This window comes from Prionailurus viverrinus, chromosome A1, assembly GCF_022837055.1.
Source record: "Prionailurus viverrinus isolate Anna chromosome A1, UM_Priviv_1.0, whole genome shotgun sequence".
Classification (NCBI taxonomy): Eukaryota; Metazoa; Chordata; class Mammalia; order Carnivora; family Felidae; genus Prionailurus; species Prionailurus viverrinus.
Genome location: NC_062561.1, coordinates 114,736,974 through 114,753,657, shown reverse-complemented (window position 1 = coordinate 114,753,657; position 16,684 = coordinate 114,736,974). Strand labels below are relative to the sequence as shown.

At 40.4% G+C, this 16,684-nt stretch overlaps 1 protein-coding gene across 12 annotated transcripts in view; it reads left to right on the top strand.

Annotated features, from left to right (window-relative positions):
- KLHL3 (kelch like family member 3) overlaps positions 1-16,684 on the top strand; it is a 283,806-nt gene that overhangs the window by 153,287 nt on the left and 113,835 nt on the right. For 3 of the 12 annotated variants that reach the window (XM_047851123.1, XM_047851124.1, XM_047851122.1), the window contains exon 4: positions 15,762-15,871. The exons of 7 other annotated variants lie outside the window; for them this stretch is intronic. In XM_047851123.1, the coding sequence (XP_047707079.1) occupies positions 15,762-15,871 (110 nt within the window). Of the gene's footprint in view, positions 1-15,393; positions 15,872-16,684 lie in introns of those variants that run through there. 2 more of the 12 variants (XM_047851138.1, XM_047851127.1) reach the window with 1 other exon arrangement.

Below are 16,684 nucleotides of genomic sequence, written 5' to 3'. Positions count from 1 at the left end.
TGTGAATGTTCTTGATGCTTAAATTTAGTCTTTTAGTAAATATAACGTGTGGAATTTGTTGGGAAATAGAATTTATTGCTCATTTCAAAGAGAGACATACAACTAACTGGTTTCAGAAAATTAGCCTTTGACTTTGGAACTTGCTTTTGGGTGAACTTCACATTTTCCCTAAATGAGAATTTAAATGCTACTAGATAAAACGTTTATCATAAAAAGGAGATATTTGAAAACTGCTCTTAAAATAGAAATCCCAAAGTAGGAAGGGTAGAAAGGGTGCTTGAGTCTCATGTACTTACTTTTATAGCTCCTTTTTTACTTGCACTTGGAGCTGGATGAGTTGAATATTCAAAGAACAAAAAGATTCAAGAAGATACCTTGCTAGGCATTCTTATCTGTGCTTCCTTTTCTACCTAGGCAGATTTTCTTAGGCTCCTTTGATTCTTTTATCAGTTCGGTTTGCTTAAAACAACCCCCCCCCCCCTCCGAAAACCACCCAAAAGAGTTTTGTGACATCCATCTGCTCTAAAATTCTCTGATGTGAACTTTTACCATTTAAATTTTTTTTTTTTTAACATTTATTTATTTATTTTTGAGACAGAGAGAGACAGAGCATGAACGGGGGGAGGGCCAGAGAGAGAGGGAGACACAGAATCTGAAGCAGGCTCCAGGCTCTGAGCTGTCAGCACAGAGCCTGATGCGGGGCTCGAACTCACAGACCGTGAGATCGTGACCTGAGCGAAGTCGGACGCTCAACCGACTGAGCCACCCAGGCGCCCCGAACTTTTACCATTTAAACGACATGTGTATTTTCCAGTGTTTACCATCAGTTTTATCAGGTATTGATTACCTTTGTGCAAAAGACATCTAGGCTCTGGAGATACACAGCAGTGAGACACACATGATTACTGTCTTCAAATAACTTGCATTCTGATTGGAATTCAATTTCTTTTGAAATGGTGGATCCTTTCCTTTTCAACATCATGGCACCGTTTAGGTTGTTTACACCATACAAATTGGAGTTAGTTCCATTGTTATTTAGTGTACATTCTTGGATTTTATTAAAGCTTCACTCTTTCCCTGATTACTTATTTGGATACCATATGAAAGATGCATTTTTTTTTTCTGATGCTTATGTTGCAAATATAATTGGCCTCAGAGTAAGCATCTGATTTAATATTTCATAGTCCTTAAGGACTTTTTTTTTTTTTTTGCATCAAATAGACAAGATGTCTGAAGATGTCACTTTCTAGTTTTGTGACCTTGAACAATTTGGCCTGAACCTCAGTTTCCTTGTCTTCAAAAAGGAGAGACTTTTACTGATACCTGTCTCACAGAGTTGTTGAACAGATTGAATGAAAAAATCTATTTAAAGGACTTAAACTATCTTGTCTGGCACATAGTAATGTTAACATTATGACCTCCGATAACAGTTACGACTGCCTAGCAAAAGGTGTACCTTTATTTAACCCCCAACCACACGATATTTGCACAGTTAATGAGGTGAATGAGTAATTAACTGTCTCAAAAAGAGTAGTGACATAGGCATATATAGTCTGTAGATCATTCTTAATACTGCGATTAAAAATACTGTTTTTAACCCAGGCTTTGCCCTTCACTTGGGTGAGCTTGAATATGGGAGCCCCCTAAACCTCTGCTGTTTTAACTCCAGTAGGAGAGAGATGAATTATGATAGCTACCTGTAAGTGTTTAAGTATTTGTTATAAGGAAGGTATAAATTATGTTAATGTTGAGGAGAAGTGACTTCCAGGTAGGAAGAAAGATCAAGAATAGCATTGTGGAGGATAGAGCACTGGCCAATAAAAGATTGGCCAAATGGAGACGATTGGGAAGAAAGAGGTAATTGCAGGTAAAGGGACAAATAGGCAGTTACCTGGAGCCTGTGTGCTAAGCACTGTACTAATTACATTTACAAATGTTCTGACTGGATCCATTCGCTAATCCACTCCTTCATAGATTGGTGGCTGAAGCTCACCTCAGAAAGATTCAGTAACTTTTCCAAGGCCACTCACCTGGCAAAAAGGTTGAGTTGGGGTTGAATCCAAGTCTGATTTTGATGTTCATGCTCTTCCCACTAAAGTTCAGATACATGTGGCTAATTTGTACTAAGGGTAAAGGAGATTTGTGGAAAATAAATTGGAAGAAGTTGAAACCACATTACTCAGGTCTTTGAGTTGTATGCTAAGGAGTTTGGACCTTATCTGGCAGGCAGTGGAAGTCACTAGAGGTTACTGAGCAATAATAGTGGTAGTGAGTGCAATTTAGACAGATTAACTCCCTAGCACTGAGTAAAATAGTTGGCATTTCAATGATATTTTGGGTGACAAGGTTGTTAAGACAACTGTTGTTAATCAGGTAAGAAAAGAGATCATGAACAAGGGGGGTAGTGCTGGAAATTAACTGAGGGGATTTGTAGGAAGCTGTGAAAGTAAAATTGTCATATGACTGGATATGTAGGGAACAAGGAAGGAAGGAGTAGTTTAATGAGAATTACTGTATAACTCGGAGGATGGTTGATGCCCCTGGGAATGGGAAGAAGAGATTTAGAAGGAAGGTTTGGAACATAGGTAAAGATGCTGGTAAGCACTTTAATGTATTGTGTCTTTTGCACATAGCTTTACAAAATGGTTACTATGCTAACCATTACTCTTTGCCTCTCCAGGCCCACTCTCCATCTTTCTCTTAAGGTGTTCTTGGGAACTTGATTCTTAGAGAACTGCATACACTTTTTTTTTTTTAATATGAAACTTATTGTCAAATTGGTTTCCATACAACACCCAGTGCTCATCCCAACGGGTGCCCTCCTCAGTGCCCATCACACACTTTCCCCTCCCTCCCACCCTTCATCAACCCTCAGTTTATTCTCAGTTTTTAAGGGTCTCTTACGGTTTGGCTCCCTCCCTCCCTAACTTTTCTTTTTCCTTCCCCTCCCCCGTGGTCTTCTGTTAAGTTTCTCAGGATCCACATAACAGTGAAAACATATGGTATCTGTCTTTCTCTGTATGACTTAGTTCACTTAGCGTAACACTCTCCACTTCCATCCATGTTGCTACAAAAGGCCATATTTCATTCTTTCTCATTGCCAAGCAGTATTCCATTGTATATATAAACCACAGTTTCTTTATCCATTCATCACTCGATGGACATTTAGGCTCTTTCCATACTTTGGCTGTTGTTGAAAGTGCTGCTATAAACATTGGGGTACAAGTGCCCCTATACTTGACACGTCATCTCCAAAGGCAAGGGAATTAAAAGCAAAAATGAACTATTGGGACCTCATGAAGAAATTAAAGAGCTTCTGCACTGCAAAGGAAACAATCAACAAAACTAAAAGGCAACCGACGGAATGGGAAAAGATATTTGCAAATGACATATCAAAGGGCTAGTATCCAAAATCTATAAAGGACCAAACTCCACACCCGAAAAACAATCCAGTGAAGAAATGGACAGAAAACATGAATAGACACTTCTCTAAAGAAGACCTCCAGATGGCCAACAGGCCATGAAAAGATACTCAATGTCACTCCTCATCAGGGAACTACAAATCAAAACCACACTGAGATATTACCTCACACCAGTCAGAGTGGCTAAAATGAACCAATCAGGAGACTATAGATGCTGGAGAGGATGTGGAGAAACGGTAACCCTCTTGCACTGTTGATGCATACTCTCTTCTTTGGCTTCTGGGGATTAGGCACTGGGAGAAACTAGCAGGAGATCTTAAGAGTGAGAGAGAGGTGAGGTCCACATATATGTTCCTCCTGCTCCCCAAATACACATTTGTACTCAGCAGACAGATTTTCATTGGCCACAGCTCTATTCCAATAGCTCTCTCTCACAGCTCTAGGTTCTGGCTCCTGGTAACTCCTCCCTCCTATAGTTACTTCAGACTTGCTGTTGCTAACCCCAAGATGGTTCCCAGACATTGTTGATATTCCTGTGTCCACAGCCTTGTAAATAATTCCTTTTATTAACACCTGTGTTTTCTTGTATTTTGTTAGTGAAAAATTTTAAATCCCTTCCACATTTTCTAATGACTTGATCTTCCAGGCACCATCAAACTTGGAGAAGACCTAGCTATTTGCACTAAGTTACTTTCCTTTCTTGTCATGAGTTTTCTCACATTGTTTGAAATTTAGTGTCCTTATTTCCTACTGTGTTAGGTTAAAGTTATGACTCTTCTGCCTATGATTTAGCTGAAAATACAGCAGTGAACAAGAGACAAAAATCCCTGCCCTCAGTAGGGTTTATATTTTAGTGGAGAGAGACAGACAATGAAATACAATAAATTGTATGGTGTGTTAGAAGATGATGAGTGAATGGTATAGAAAAATTAACTTAAGGAATAGGGAGTGCTGTAAGGCAGGATGTTTGTGAAAATAGTGCATTTTAAAATAGGGTGGTATAGGTAGGTCTCTCAGAGAAAGTGACAATTGAGGAAACACTTTAAGGAAATGGGGAAGTGAGTAGTGCAGATATATAGGGGAAGAGCATTACAGGTAGAGGATTAGGAAAGCAGAAGCTCTGGGGTAGTATTGTGCCTGACCTTTTTGAGGACGAGCAAGTTGGTGATGGTGGGGGAAGAGGAGCAAAGGAGTGACTGATCAGGTCAGAGAGTGGCCAGACCATGCTGGGACTTGGAAGCTGTTGTAAGGATTTTGGCTTTTGCCACATGAATGGTGCACCATTTCAGAGTTTGAACAGAGGAGTGTAATTATCTGCCTTGAATTTTAATAGTCTCTCTGGCTTTCCATCTGTTAGAACAGAATTCCTATTCCTTTGGTATAGTTGCTTTCAATGAGGGTTAATGAGCAAAGCAACGAGAGCAACTTGGCCTAAGGTGAAAAAACCCACAATCTCTTTAATTCTATGTGTGTATGTGTAATATATATGTATGTGTGTGTGTATACATATATATGTGTGTATATATGAGAGAGATTGATTATATTTGGCTGAAATGAATCTTTAATTGGTGCTGTGCTCTCTGTAGAGGGCCTCCTTGCAAGATTGACCCTTGTCAGGGCACTTCGATTGAGGGAATGTTCCTAACTGAGAAGGGTGGTCCACTGTGTCTAGACTGTCTAGGTTCACTTGCAATCTGATCTATGCTAAACACCTTCTTTCCTTCTGGGAGTCTGGAATTTTGATAAGTGCTAGATAGTGGGTGCCTATAAAACCTTGAGTACTGAGTCCTTGGCAGCAACATTACACAGAAGCGTATTCTCTGTGACCCCTCATGGTAGGGAGAGAGCAAAAAGAGGTTTTGTACATGGATTCCTCTAGACTACCTGTGTCTTTTTTCCTTATGATTCGACTGTGTATCCTTAACTATGTGACTATTAAACTTTAGTTGTGAGTACGCTTAGTGCTGAGTTCTGTGATTTCTTGTAGCTAGTCTCTCAGTGTTGTGTTGGTCTTGGGAACACCAGACACAGGTGATATGTGTGTGTGTTATCAATTTAAGTGGAAAACATCAGGTTGTGCGTAGAAGGTGGAGTTTTCAAAAAACCTGTCGCATAGGTCAGCCAGCCCTATGTTGAATGGAGAGCTCTTCTGAGAAGTTTTTACTTTGTTAATTTCTTTAAAAGCTCTAGGTCTTTTCATTTATTGCATCTTCGAGCAGTTTTGAGCGGCTTCTGGCAGTTTTGAGCATGGGAAGACTCACTGCCATCATGTACATCCTTTGTAAGCAAGTTTATAAAAAGGACCGCCTTATATCGGTCTTTAAAATGATCTAAATGAAGGAAATTGTTGACATAGGCACCATAAATAATTCCTTAGGGAGAAAAGAAATGTAACTATTAGAAGCAGCAGCATCCCCTAACAGATGTAGTTATGTCAGTATGTTAGAAGGATCACATTTTGTTTGCTTGTAAAGTCTCTGCAATGAAATGTATAGCAAGCTGGTCTGATTTTATGACTTTGTATTACTCCCTTGGGAAGGAAGTTATCCTGTCCTGATCTTTTAATGAGAAGAATTTGATAAAGGGAAGATGAGACTTGGGTCACAGAAGGGAGATTATGGCAAAAATGCCCATTTGACAGATCTCTGTCTTCTCAATTTCTGCTTTCTGACTTCAGAGTCACAGCCAGTTGCCCTCAAATCTCTGGATCCATATAGCTGTGAGCTTGAAAGCTTTTATTTTCAATTGGTAGAAATATTTGTTACCTTCCAAATGATTTTAATCACAGTTTTGTACTTTTACAACTGAAATTGCAGACAGTAACTTCTCCATAGGCTGGGAAAGTTGATGAATAAGGAGGGCAAATATGGATGTACTTAGTAAGAACTATGAAATTAATCATATCCTTTGGCTCTAGGACTCCAATACTAGGAGTTTAACCTAAGAAAACAATTCAGTGAAAGGAGAAACAGCCTTTGCGCAGTTATTATAACATTGTCTATAAAAAGAGATTAAAACTATAAATGTTAAACATTGGGGAAATGTTTACTAAATTGTGCTCTGTGTTGTTGTTGTTGTTTGCCGTTAGTTATATGTTTTCATGTGTATAATTTCTCCAACCAGCTTGTAAGCTTTTTGGCATTTTATTCATGTAGGATTTATGTTGTAGCTCCCTGGTACAGCCCATTGCATAGACAGACTGAAATAGTCCGTGAGACTGCATTGTAAGAATGTGGTTGTGGAGAGTGACCAGGGAAATGTTTACTAGATTGTGCTCTGTGAAAGGGTGAAGTGTTAGAAACCTGTTGTCCATCAGTAGATGAACGGATGAATAAAATGTGGTGTATACATACAATGGAATATTATTCAGTCATAAAAAATGAAATTCTGACACATGCTACAACATGGGTGAACCTTGAAAGCATTATGCTAAATGAAATAAGCCAGATACAAAAGGACAACTGTATGATTGCACTTATATGAGGTGTTTAGAATAGGCTAGTTCATAGAAACAGAAAGTAAGAATAGAGATTACCAGGGCCTTGGGGGAGGAGAGAGAATAGAGAGTTAACTGTTTAGTGGAGTTTCTGTGGGAATGATGAAAAAGTTCTGGAGATGAATAGAGGTGATGGTGGCCACTGAATTGTACACTTAAAAACAGTTAAAATGGTAAGTTATATGTATATTCCACCACAATAAAAAATTACAAAAATATGTAGTAACATGTATTATTTAATGTAGTATATAATATGTAAGTATATTAAAGTAGCAGGATTAAATGAACCTTTTAAATTGTTGTTGTTTAATTTTAAGTGAAGCCACGAGAAATTGTAATTACCTAGTTGCAACTATTTACAATTACGAATATCCTTTTTAAACCTCCACAAAATTACTTACCCAGTGTGCACCTTTATTTCTCTTCCTTTGGCCCTGCTCCCTCCTCTCCCAAATTGAAAGTTGTGTCCTCCTACACTGAGTTCCCAGTCCCTTTTCTGTACTTCTCTTGAATCTCTTGTTGTTGTTGTATGTTGTTGTTGTTGTTTTACCATTATTTATATGTTTCCATGTGTAATTTCCCCAACCTGCTTGTAAGCTCTTTGGCATTTTATTCATATAGGATTTATGTTGTAGCTCCCTGGTACAGCCCATTGCATAGACAGACTGAAATAGTCCGTGAGACTGCGTTGTAAGAATGCAGCTGTGGTGAGTGACCAGAATGTTTGAACATTTTTGCTCATGGGTTTTACATTATGTTCAAGCATTGTGTCTCTCTCAATTCTCTGTACCTGCTAGATGTGCAGACCTGACCTCATTCGCGTACACATCACGTATTCTTGATTTTGGTGCTATGCCTTATCTGTATTTTACATTTTCGTGTAAAACAAAACAAAAACAGTTTTCTTTGTACCCAGAAAGGAAAGAACCAAGGAGGTGAGACAGGAGATAGAGTTCTGCAGGTAGAGAACCAGTGCAGTCAATTTAAAATTAAAACTACCTATGAAAAAGTTGTAAGTAGGAATTAATACTCATTTTTGAACAGAATATTCTGTGAAGGAAGCAGATTGCCTCCCTCTATTTAGGTCATTAGTGTAAGTGATTAGGTCTAGCTTTTATTATGAAGAGATGTACATATTTGCCAGCAGAGGGCACCAGCTGCTGATTCCAGAGAGGAAGGAATTTTTACAAAGGTCCTGAATTTGAGTGTTCACAAAGTACTAACAATGGTGTGAAGCCCCCTGCTTGCTGGTATAGTTGGTCTGGTTTTTCTTTGACTCAGATGGGGTCCAGTGGTGTTCTCCCAGCTGTCCCCAAGAGCAGTCTTTGGCTAGGTCTGATTGGTAAGCCAAGGGACCAGAGGAGTCTATAGTAAAGGATTTTATAGTAGTAAGTGTTTGGAAGCATTAGATACCAGCCTGTGTTAATATCTTTAAGGAGTTCATTTGCTGTTGTTCTCCCGTTGATAGGTGAGGTGGAAGAGGTGTTAAGCCAGGCTTTTGAGGACCTGGTTCCATGTCCCACTTGGTCCCCTAGTCAACTGGGTGATCTTGAGCCAGTTGCTTTCTTTCTCTCAGCCTCAGTTGGCTTATCTCTGAAATGAAAGTGTAAGAGGGAGAAAATGCCTGCCATGCACAGTAGTTAATACTGGTCTTTGGAGTCAGGCACACCTGGGTTCAAACCTTTGAGGCTGTGGTCAAGCCATTTAACTCTCAGAACCTTAGTTTCCTCACATGTATGGTGTATGTTCTGGTGGAACTCATGTTTATTTGATTACTTTTGAAAATAACTTCTTTTTGCCTATAGACCCCCTTCACCCATTTCTCTCTCCCCTCACCCCTGCCTCTGATGATGACTAGTCTCTTCTCTATGAGCTTGCTTGTTTTGTTTTGATTTTTTAGATTCTGAGAGAGATCATGCGGTATCTTTCTTTCTCTTTCCAACTTATTTCACTTGTAATGCCAATGGGGTCCATCCATGTTGTCACAGATGGTAAGATTTCTTTTTTATGGTTGAATAATACTCCACTGTACGTGTGTGTGTATACACATACATACATACAACCTTACGGTTGTTTCCATGCCTTGTTTATTGTGAAAAATGTTATAGTGAACGTGGGTGTGCAGATATATAGATATCTTTTTGAGTTAGTGTTTTCATTTTCTTCAGAAGTGGAATTTGCTGCATCAAATGTAGTTTCATTGTCGATTTTTTGAGGAACATCCATACTGTTTTCCATTGTGGCTATACAATTTACATTCCCATCAACAGTGCACTCTGGCTCCCTTTTCTCCACACTTGCTATTTTTTGTCTTTTTGATACTAGCCATTCCAACAGATATGAGGTTTTGATTTGCATTTCTCTGATGATGAGTGATGTTGATCATCTTTTCATGTACCTGTTGGCCATCTGTATGCCTTCCTTAGAAAGATGTCTATTCAGGGGCGCCTGGGTGGCGCAGTCGGTTAAGCGTCCGACTTCAGCCAGGTCACGATCTCGCGGCCCGTGAGTTCGAGCCCCGCGTCAGGCTCTGGGCTGATGGCTCGGAGCCTGGAGCCTGTTTCCGATTCTGTGTCTCCCTCTCTCTCTGCCCCTCCCCCATTTATGCTCTGTCTCTCTCTGTCCCAAAAATAAATAAACGTTGAAAAAAAAAAATTAAAAAAAAAAAAAAAAGAATAAAAAAAAAAAAAAGAAAGATGTCTATTCAGATCCTCTGCCCATTTTTAAATTGGATTGTTTTTTATGCAGTTGAGTTATATGAGTTCTTCATATATTTTGGATATTAGCCCCTTATCAGAGATATGAGTTGAAAATATTTTCTCCCATTCAGTAGGTTGCCTTTTTATTTTGTTGACTGTTTGCTGTGAACAAGAGTTTTAGTATGATGTGATTTCATTTATTTTTGCTTTTGGTGTCAGATTAACAAAAAGTCATTGCCAAGACCTTTGTCAAAGAGCTTACTGCTGATGTTTTCTTCTAGGAATTTTATGGTTTCAGGTCTTACATTCAAGTTTTTAATCAGTTTTGCGTTGATTTTTTGTGTATGGTGTCAGGTACTGGTTTAGTTTTACTCTTTTGTGTGTGGCTTTCCAATTTTCCCAACCTCATTTACTAAAGGGACTGTCCTTTCCCCACTGTGCATTTTTTCTTTTTAACTTTATTTTTTTGAGAGACAGAGAGCGTGAGCAGGGGAGGGGCAGAGAAAGAGGGAGTCAACAGATTCTGAAGCAGGCTTTAAGCTTTGAGCTGTCAGCACAGAGCCCCATGCAGGGCTCGAACTCAGAAACCACAAGATCATGACCTGAGCTGAAGTCGGATGCTTAACCAAGTGAGCCACCCAGGTGCCCTTCCCCACTTTGTATTCTTGACTCTTTGTCAGAAATTAATCGATCATTTATATATGGGTTTATTTCTAGGTTCTCTGTTCTGTTGGTCTATGTGTCTGTTTTTGTGGTAATACCATATTATTTTGATTACTATAGCTTTGTAATGTAGCTTGAAATCAAGGAGCATGATGTGTCCAGTTTTGTTCTTCTTTCTCAAGATTACTTGGCCTATTTGGGGGTATTTTGTACTTCCATGCAAGATTTAGGAGTATTTGTTCTATATCTTTGAAAAATGCCATTGGAATTTTCATACGGGTTACACTGAATCTGTAGATTGCTTCAGGTAGTATGGACATTTTAATGATATTCTAACTGAGCATGGGATATCTTTCTTTTTGGTTGTATCTTTTTAAATTGCTTTTGTTCATGTCTTACAGTTTTCAGTATACAGACCTTTCACCTCCTTGGTTTAATTTCTCCCTAAGTATTTCTTTTTGGATGCAGTTGTAAATGGGATAGTGTTTTTATTTCTCTTTCTGATAGTTCATTATTAGTATATAGAATGCAGTAGATTTTCGTGTATTGATTTTCTATTTTGCAACTTTACTAAATTTGTTTATTAGTTATAACAGAGGAAGGAACTCTTCCAAACTCACTTTATGAGGGCACAATTATCCTAATACTAAAACCAGACAAGGATGCCACAAGAATATTATAGGCCAATATCTCTGATTAACATAGATACAAAAATTCTTAACAAAATATTAGCAAACTGAAGTAGTCAAAAACAGTAGATTAAAAGGATCATACATTGTGATCAAGTGGGATTTATTCCAGGGTTGCAAGAATCGTTCAGCATCTGCAAATCAGTCACTGTGATATACCACATCAACAAAATGAAGGATAAAAATTATATGATTATCTCAGTAGAAGCAAAAAAAACATTTGCCAGAATTCATGATCCATTTATAATAAAAACTCTCCACAAATTATATATAGAAGAAATGTACCTCAACATGATAAAGGCCATATATGACAAAACCACAGTGAACATCATACTCAATGGTGAACAGCTGAAATCTTTTCCTCTAAGGTCAGGAACAAGACAAGGATGTCCACTTCACCAGTTATATTCAGCATAGTACTGGAACTCCTAGCCAGAGCAATTAGGCAAGGAAAAGAAATAAAAAGGATCTAAATTGGAAAGGAAAAGGTAAAACTTGTCACAATTTGCATGGTATGACATGGTATTATATGTAGAAAACTCTACAAAGATCTCCATCAAGAACCTGTTTGAATTAATAAACACATTCAGTAAAGTTGTAGGGTGCGAAGTCAGTCTACAAAAATCTGTTGTGTTTGTGTACATCTCACATTTAATACAGGGATAATAGTCCATTCTCACAGGTTTGTTAATGATGATTATATGAGAAAGGTACCTGTAAAGCCTTGAGTACAGAGTCCCGTCCAGAGTAAATGGCCAGGGATGGGAGCACCTGTTAATTTCCAGGGAATGTTACCTTAAGTTAAAGGAGATGAGGGACATGAAGCGCATTGTAAGCTTTAAAGTGTGACACAAGTGCCATGTGTTATGAAATTCTTGAAACCACCCAGCACATGGGTGGGTTCTTTCACCCTCAGGGGAAGAATCCTGAGGGAGGCCAGGTATTACTTGGGATAAGGTGGGCTTCAAGTTCCTTTTCAGTTTCTACCTGATTTCGTGGGCTTCAAGTTCCTTTTTAGTTTCTACCTGATTTCCGGGGGCAGTCAGAGCACCTCTAGGGGAAATCTACCCCTCAGGTGGTCCAGAATCTAAGGGGAAATTCTGGTGATACAGATGTGGGTGGACCTTAATTTAGCTCTGATTTTGCTTAGTCCTTGGTGGCCAGTTGGTAGCAGGGATCATGGGAGATGTGGAAGTGGCTCCAGGGGAGGCCTGGGTCTGTGCTTCCGGCACAAGGTAGTTTGGCAGACTTTCTTCTTAACCTCAGAACCAAGGACAGTAGTTTGATAACATTGGCATAGGCAATGAAAATATCTAATGGTTACTGGGTCCTTATTGCAGGCAGGGTTGTATGCTAAGTGCTTTATAGAGTTTTATATTGAAATCTCACAGTCCTAGGAAGTAGGTACTATTATTATCTCCTTTTTGCAGATGAGAAAATTGAGACATAAAGTAATTTGCCAAGGGTCATGTTTCTGCTAAGTACGCTTGGATCCTGGTCTTTCTCATTCTGATGGTTTGAGCTCTTTTCTTTTGTTCTTAGTGGTCTTTACATTTAGCTATGCATTAGAATCTCCAATGAAGTTCATTGAAATTCCTGCTTCTTGGACCCCAATTCTGTAGGTGTGAGGTCGAGGCTGGCACCGTAGTGTTTTTGTTTTTTTCCCAGATTTATTTAGGTATAACTTACATAAAATAAAATGCACCCATTTTAAGTGTTTAGTTTGATGTAATGTAGTAGTTGTATACAATCGTCTCAATATTACCACAGTCAAGATACAGAACATTTCCATAACCCTAAAAAGTTTCATTGTGCCTTTTGACCACCTGATTTGTACAGTTTCAACCAGCTAGGCCAATGGTTCTGACACACAGGTGGCGGACCACTGTACTGTGTTATGGTGTCTGCAAATGTGAGGAACTGAATGCCTAGAGAAGGAAGATAAAAGTGAAAAAAAGAAAAAAGATACTTGGAAAGAATGGTTGATTTTACTGTTTCCAGATAAGCTATGCTGTACTGGCTCCCTGTGGAGAGATGGAGTGTGGAGAAAAGAACTTTCTAGACCAAAAGCAGTTAAATAAAAACAGTTTCTTTTCCTAACATGGTTTCTTCCTGAGCCACATAAAGCTGAAGAATTCTGTACAAATTTGGTGTGGATGGCTGGGCAGATTGCTTTGGATGGAGAGTTGGGGCCACTAGCTACAATTGGTGAGCTGTGGAGAAGCCTTGGGTGTGGGAAGGCGGGCCTAAGATACTGTTGCTGTGCAGTTCAAGGATGGGACCTCTTCCCCACCAGGCAGACACCAATTTGGTTCCATTTGATTTTCCTCTGCTGCAAGAATCCAATAGCATCTCTTCTTAATCTGAAGTTCAGTCAGGAAAATTAGCCTAAAGCAAATAGTTTCAGACTGTGGCCCAAAGAACATTTGGATAATAAAGTAGAAAATGTTAAAATGTAGCTCTGAAATTAGAGAAGGTTAGGGTGGGAACTTTGTGCCAGGAATCTGGAGACTTTGATTCTTGACTCAGCTCTGTTCCTGATTTTGTTAGATGACCTTCTCTGAATGTTCTCTGTACCTCTGTGGATACAGTGAATGGTTAATAAAGTGTGCAGGTAGCAATAATATGGTTTTAGCACATACATTGTAGTGACATTGGGTTAGCACAGCAAAAGTAGGTTGTGAAGGAAGTGCTGTAAAATTTTTATATTGACTGTGGAATGAAATCTGTATATACTCAGCTGTAAGTATTTCCTTTTCTAACCTTTTTCTTTTCTCTCTGGTTTATTAGATGTGACGTTTCCCCCCTTTCCTGTATGGGAAAATGGTCAATAAGGGTATAAAGGTGTAAAAGAAAGACTTATCTTATTCTTATGCTCCTTTTATGTATCACCCAGTTGTCTTCCTGGTGGATGTCTGCACTCTGGCACGGATTCTGGGATTCAGTTTCCTTGTTTGTGGTGTTCAGCTTCTCCTGGTCCCTGTGATTCACCTCGAGAGGAAATATCTGGAGCCGAGCCACAAGGCTGATTAGAGGAGGAAGGGACAGAGGGAGAAAGATATGAGGGGTGTTATTGTGAAAGGAAAAAGTGGTGATCTAGGGCTGTAGGATGTAAATAAAATAACCCAGACTGCATCTCGTTTGAGAAAGAGTGAGTTGGGGTAGTGGCCTCATCTAAGAGGACACTGAGGTGTCAGTGGGAGATAATCTTTGAGAATAACACCTTACCAGTTTCCATTCAGGGTCTGTAAAAGTTACTTCTAGTTTCTGTTACCTCAATGTTCCTCCCCTTCCCCCGTTCCACTGTTTCAAGGCTTTGTAGCAATGAAGAAATTCAACAGGTCGAAATTTTAACAGTCATAGAATAAACAGTCATCTCTCCTGCTTTCACATACATTATGTTATCCTCCCCGAAGACCTCTACAAAATATTAAGAGTCTAGTAAAAATTTCTTCTTAAACAGTCTTACAGATGAACAAACAAAATGGAACATTTAAGGCATTTTTTGAATCGTGTGATTTTAGAGCTGAAAGGGACCCTGGACTGATCCTGTGTTATAGAGGAGGAGGATCTGAGGTTCAAAGTGGGAAGAAGACTTGGCTGAAAGTCACTCAGCTAGCTAGTGGTAGCATAGATCCTGAAAAGCCTAGGTTTGACCTGGATGGTTTGACAATAGAGATGCTCATGTATGATTTAGAATAGAGATGCTCATGTATGATTTTTCTGAGTCATTAAGGAAGCTTCTGAACCCATTTCTGTGGCTAACCAATCAGTAGTGGCAATTTGCCTCAATTTCCATTAAGCCTCTTAACTGTGGCTAGGAGACACAGACTGCCCTTCTGCCTTCCCAAGATGATGTTTTAGAGTTAAGAAAGTCTAAATTGAAGCTCAGCAGCTGGAGATTACAGGGTACAGGCGATCTTTGGCTGGAGATGGGGGTTCAGTGGGAGACTGACTAGTTGGAACCACAGTTTCATTTAAATTTCAGTGCTTTGGGCAGATACTTCAGTGTTGTGCAATGAAATTTGTAGTCATTCAGTACCGTGTAGGGAAATCAACATGTGCAGTGTTCATTTTGATGGCTTCACTGCAGTCATCTTTGGCCCCTGGAGGCAAAATGGGGTTGGTTTCCGTTTCACCTATGTCTACTGTTCCCTTTATAAAATTTCTCTCCACATTCTCAGAGCTATCAGACTCTTTCCCCCCTAATTTCTCTCCATCTGTCCGACTGTCAGAGCTACTGTAGATTTTGTGAGGAGGAATCAGAACGTGAGCTGTGACCTATAAGCTGATTTCCCCAGGTGGATATACTCCACTGCAAGCCACAGAGGGGCCTCCTCATTCCAGCAATCCGGCCGGGTTGACGGACTTGTAGCCTATGGGGGCAGGGTTGGGGTTGGAGGGCGGGGGCCAGTGTTTCTTGGGCTAGTGAGGAACTGCCTGAACCTTTGCAGCGTAGGCACAGGAGGCGGGAGCCCCCCGGGGTGAGCTAGTCTCCAGAGCTGGGGATGCCTAGGCAGATGTGGAGGCAGCTGGAAAGGTGGCACCGCACTTGGGCCGCTGGAGCTGCGCTGTTCCTAGGAGACGAAGGAGCAGCAGCGAGCCTGCGGGGGAGGGGGAGCAAATGGGTTGCTGCGTTTAGCAGCTGAAAGGGCTGCAGGGAGCTCTGGGTAAGACATTTTCTGCTGCTGCCGCTTCTGCGGTAGAAGCTGCTGGGAGTAAGTCAGAGGAAGGAGGATCGAGAGGGAGGAGGCTTCATTTGCAGCCATGCTGAATCACTGTTGCTGATCAGATCTCCTGTTGGTTGGCTGGGAGAACCGAGAACAGAGCTACGATCTCCGGGTGCATGCACAGTTCAGCGGCTACCACCCCGGCTGGGCCTCGCACAATGGAGGGTGAAAGGTACGTATGTATTAAATGTGGTGTGTGTGTGTGTGTGTGTGTACACGTATGCTTGTGGTGCAACTACTAGCTTTTGTATCTGCATTGGCTAGGCTGGGTCGGAAGACCTCCCTGCCGATGGATCCGGGCAGACAGCAGAGTCAGAGCAGGGAAGCCCCCTTTTCCAGAGATCTGGCTTCCGCAAAGGCAGGTCTGGGTTTGCTGGGCAGTGGAGCACCCTGAAAGAAGGGACTTCCTGGTGGTGTTTGGGTATAGTTTCAGCATGGGCTGAATCAGGATTGTCTTTCTCAGGCTCTTTCAAGGAGGCGTTTCCCTTTCTTGACTACTTTCCAGGGGTGGTTTTTCTTTGGTGGGGGGTTTCTGATGTCACAGCAGGGCTGGCCTGGCATGGAGCGCTTACATTTTCACACTGAAGTGCTCAAATCTTTAGCTAGCATACCACGCTCATGTCTATTCTAAAAAGGTGTGTGTGTGTGTGTGTGTGTGTGTGTATGTGTGCGCGCGTGTGCCTATATGCACACACAAGTTCAAATAAGAAGGAGAGAAACCCTTCAGATGATACTTGGTCTGAACTGATGTTCATTTTCATTGAAAAGTTTTTGAATGATACTGGAAGGTATGTGCTTTAGAGGAACTCTTGCTCTGTCCATCAGGGGTTCCTTATGAAATAGGAATAAACAGAAGGGAATTTAAGTACCTCTGTTGAGCTGGATGTAACTAGTGAGAGTTTATTTTCTGGCAGGCACGTGCGTATATGCATTTTAAACTATTATCTGAGGATCTGATTCTTTTATTTCAGAGGTACTCTATGCA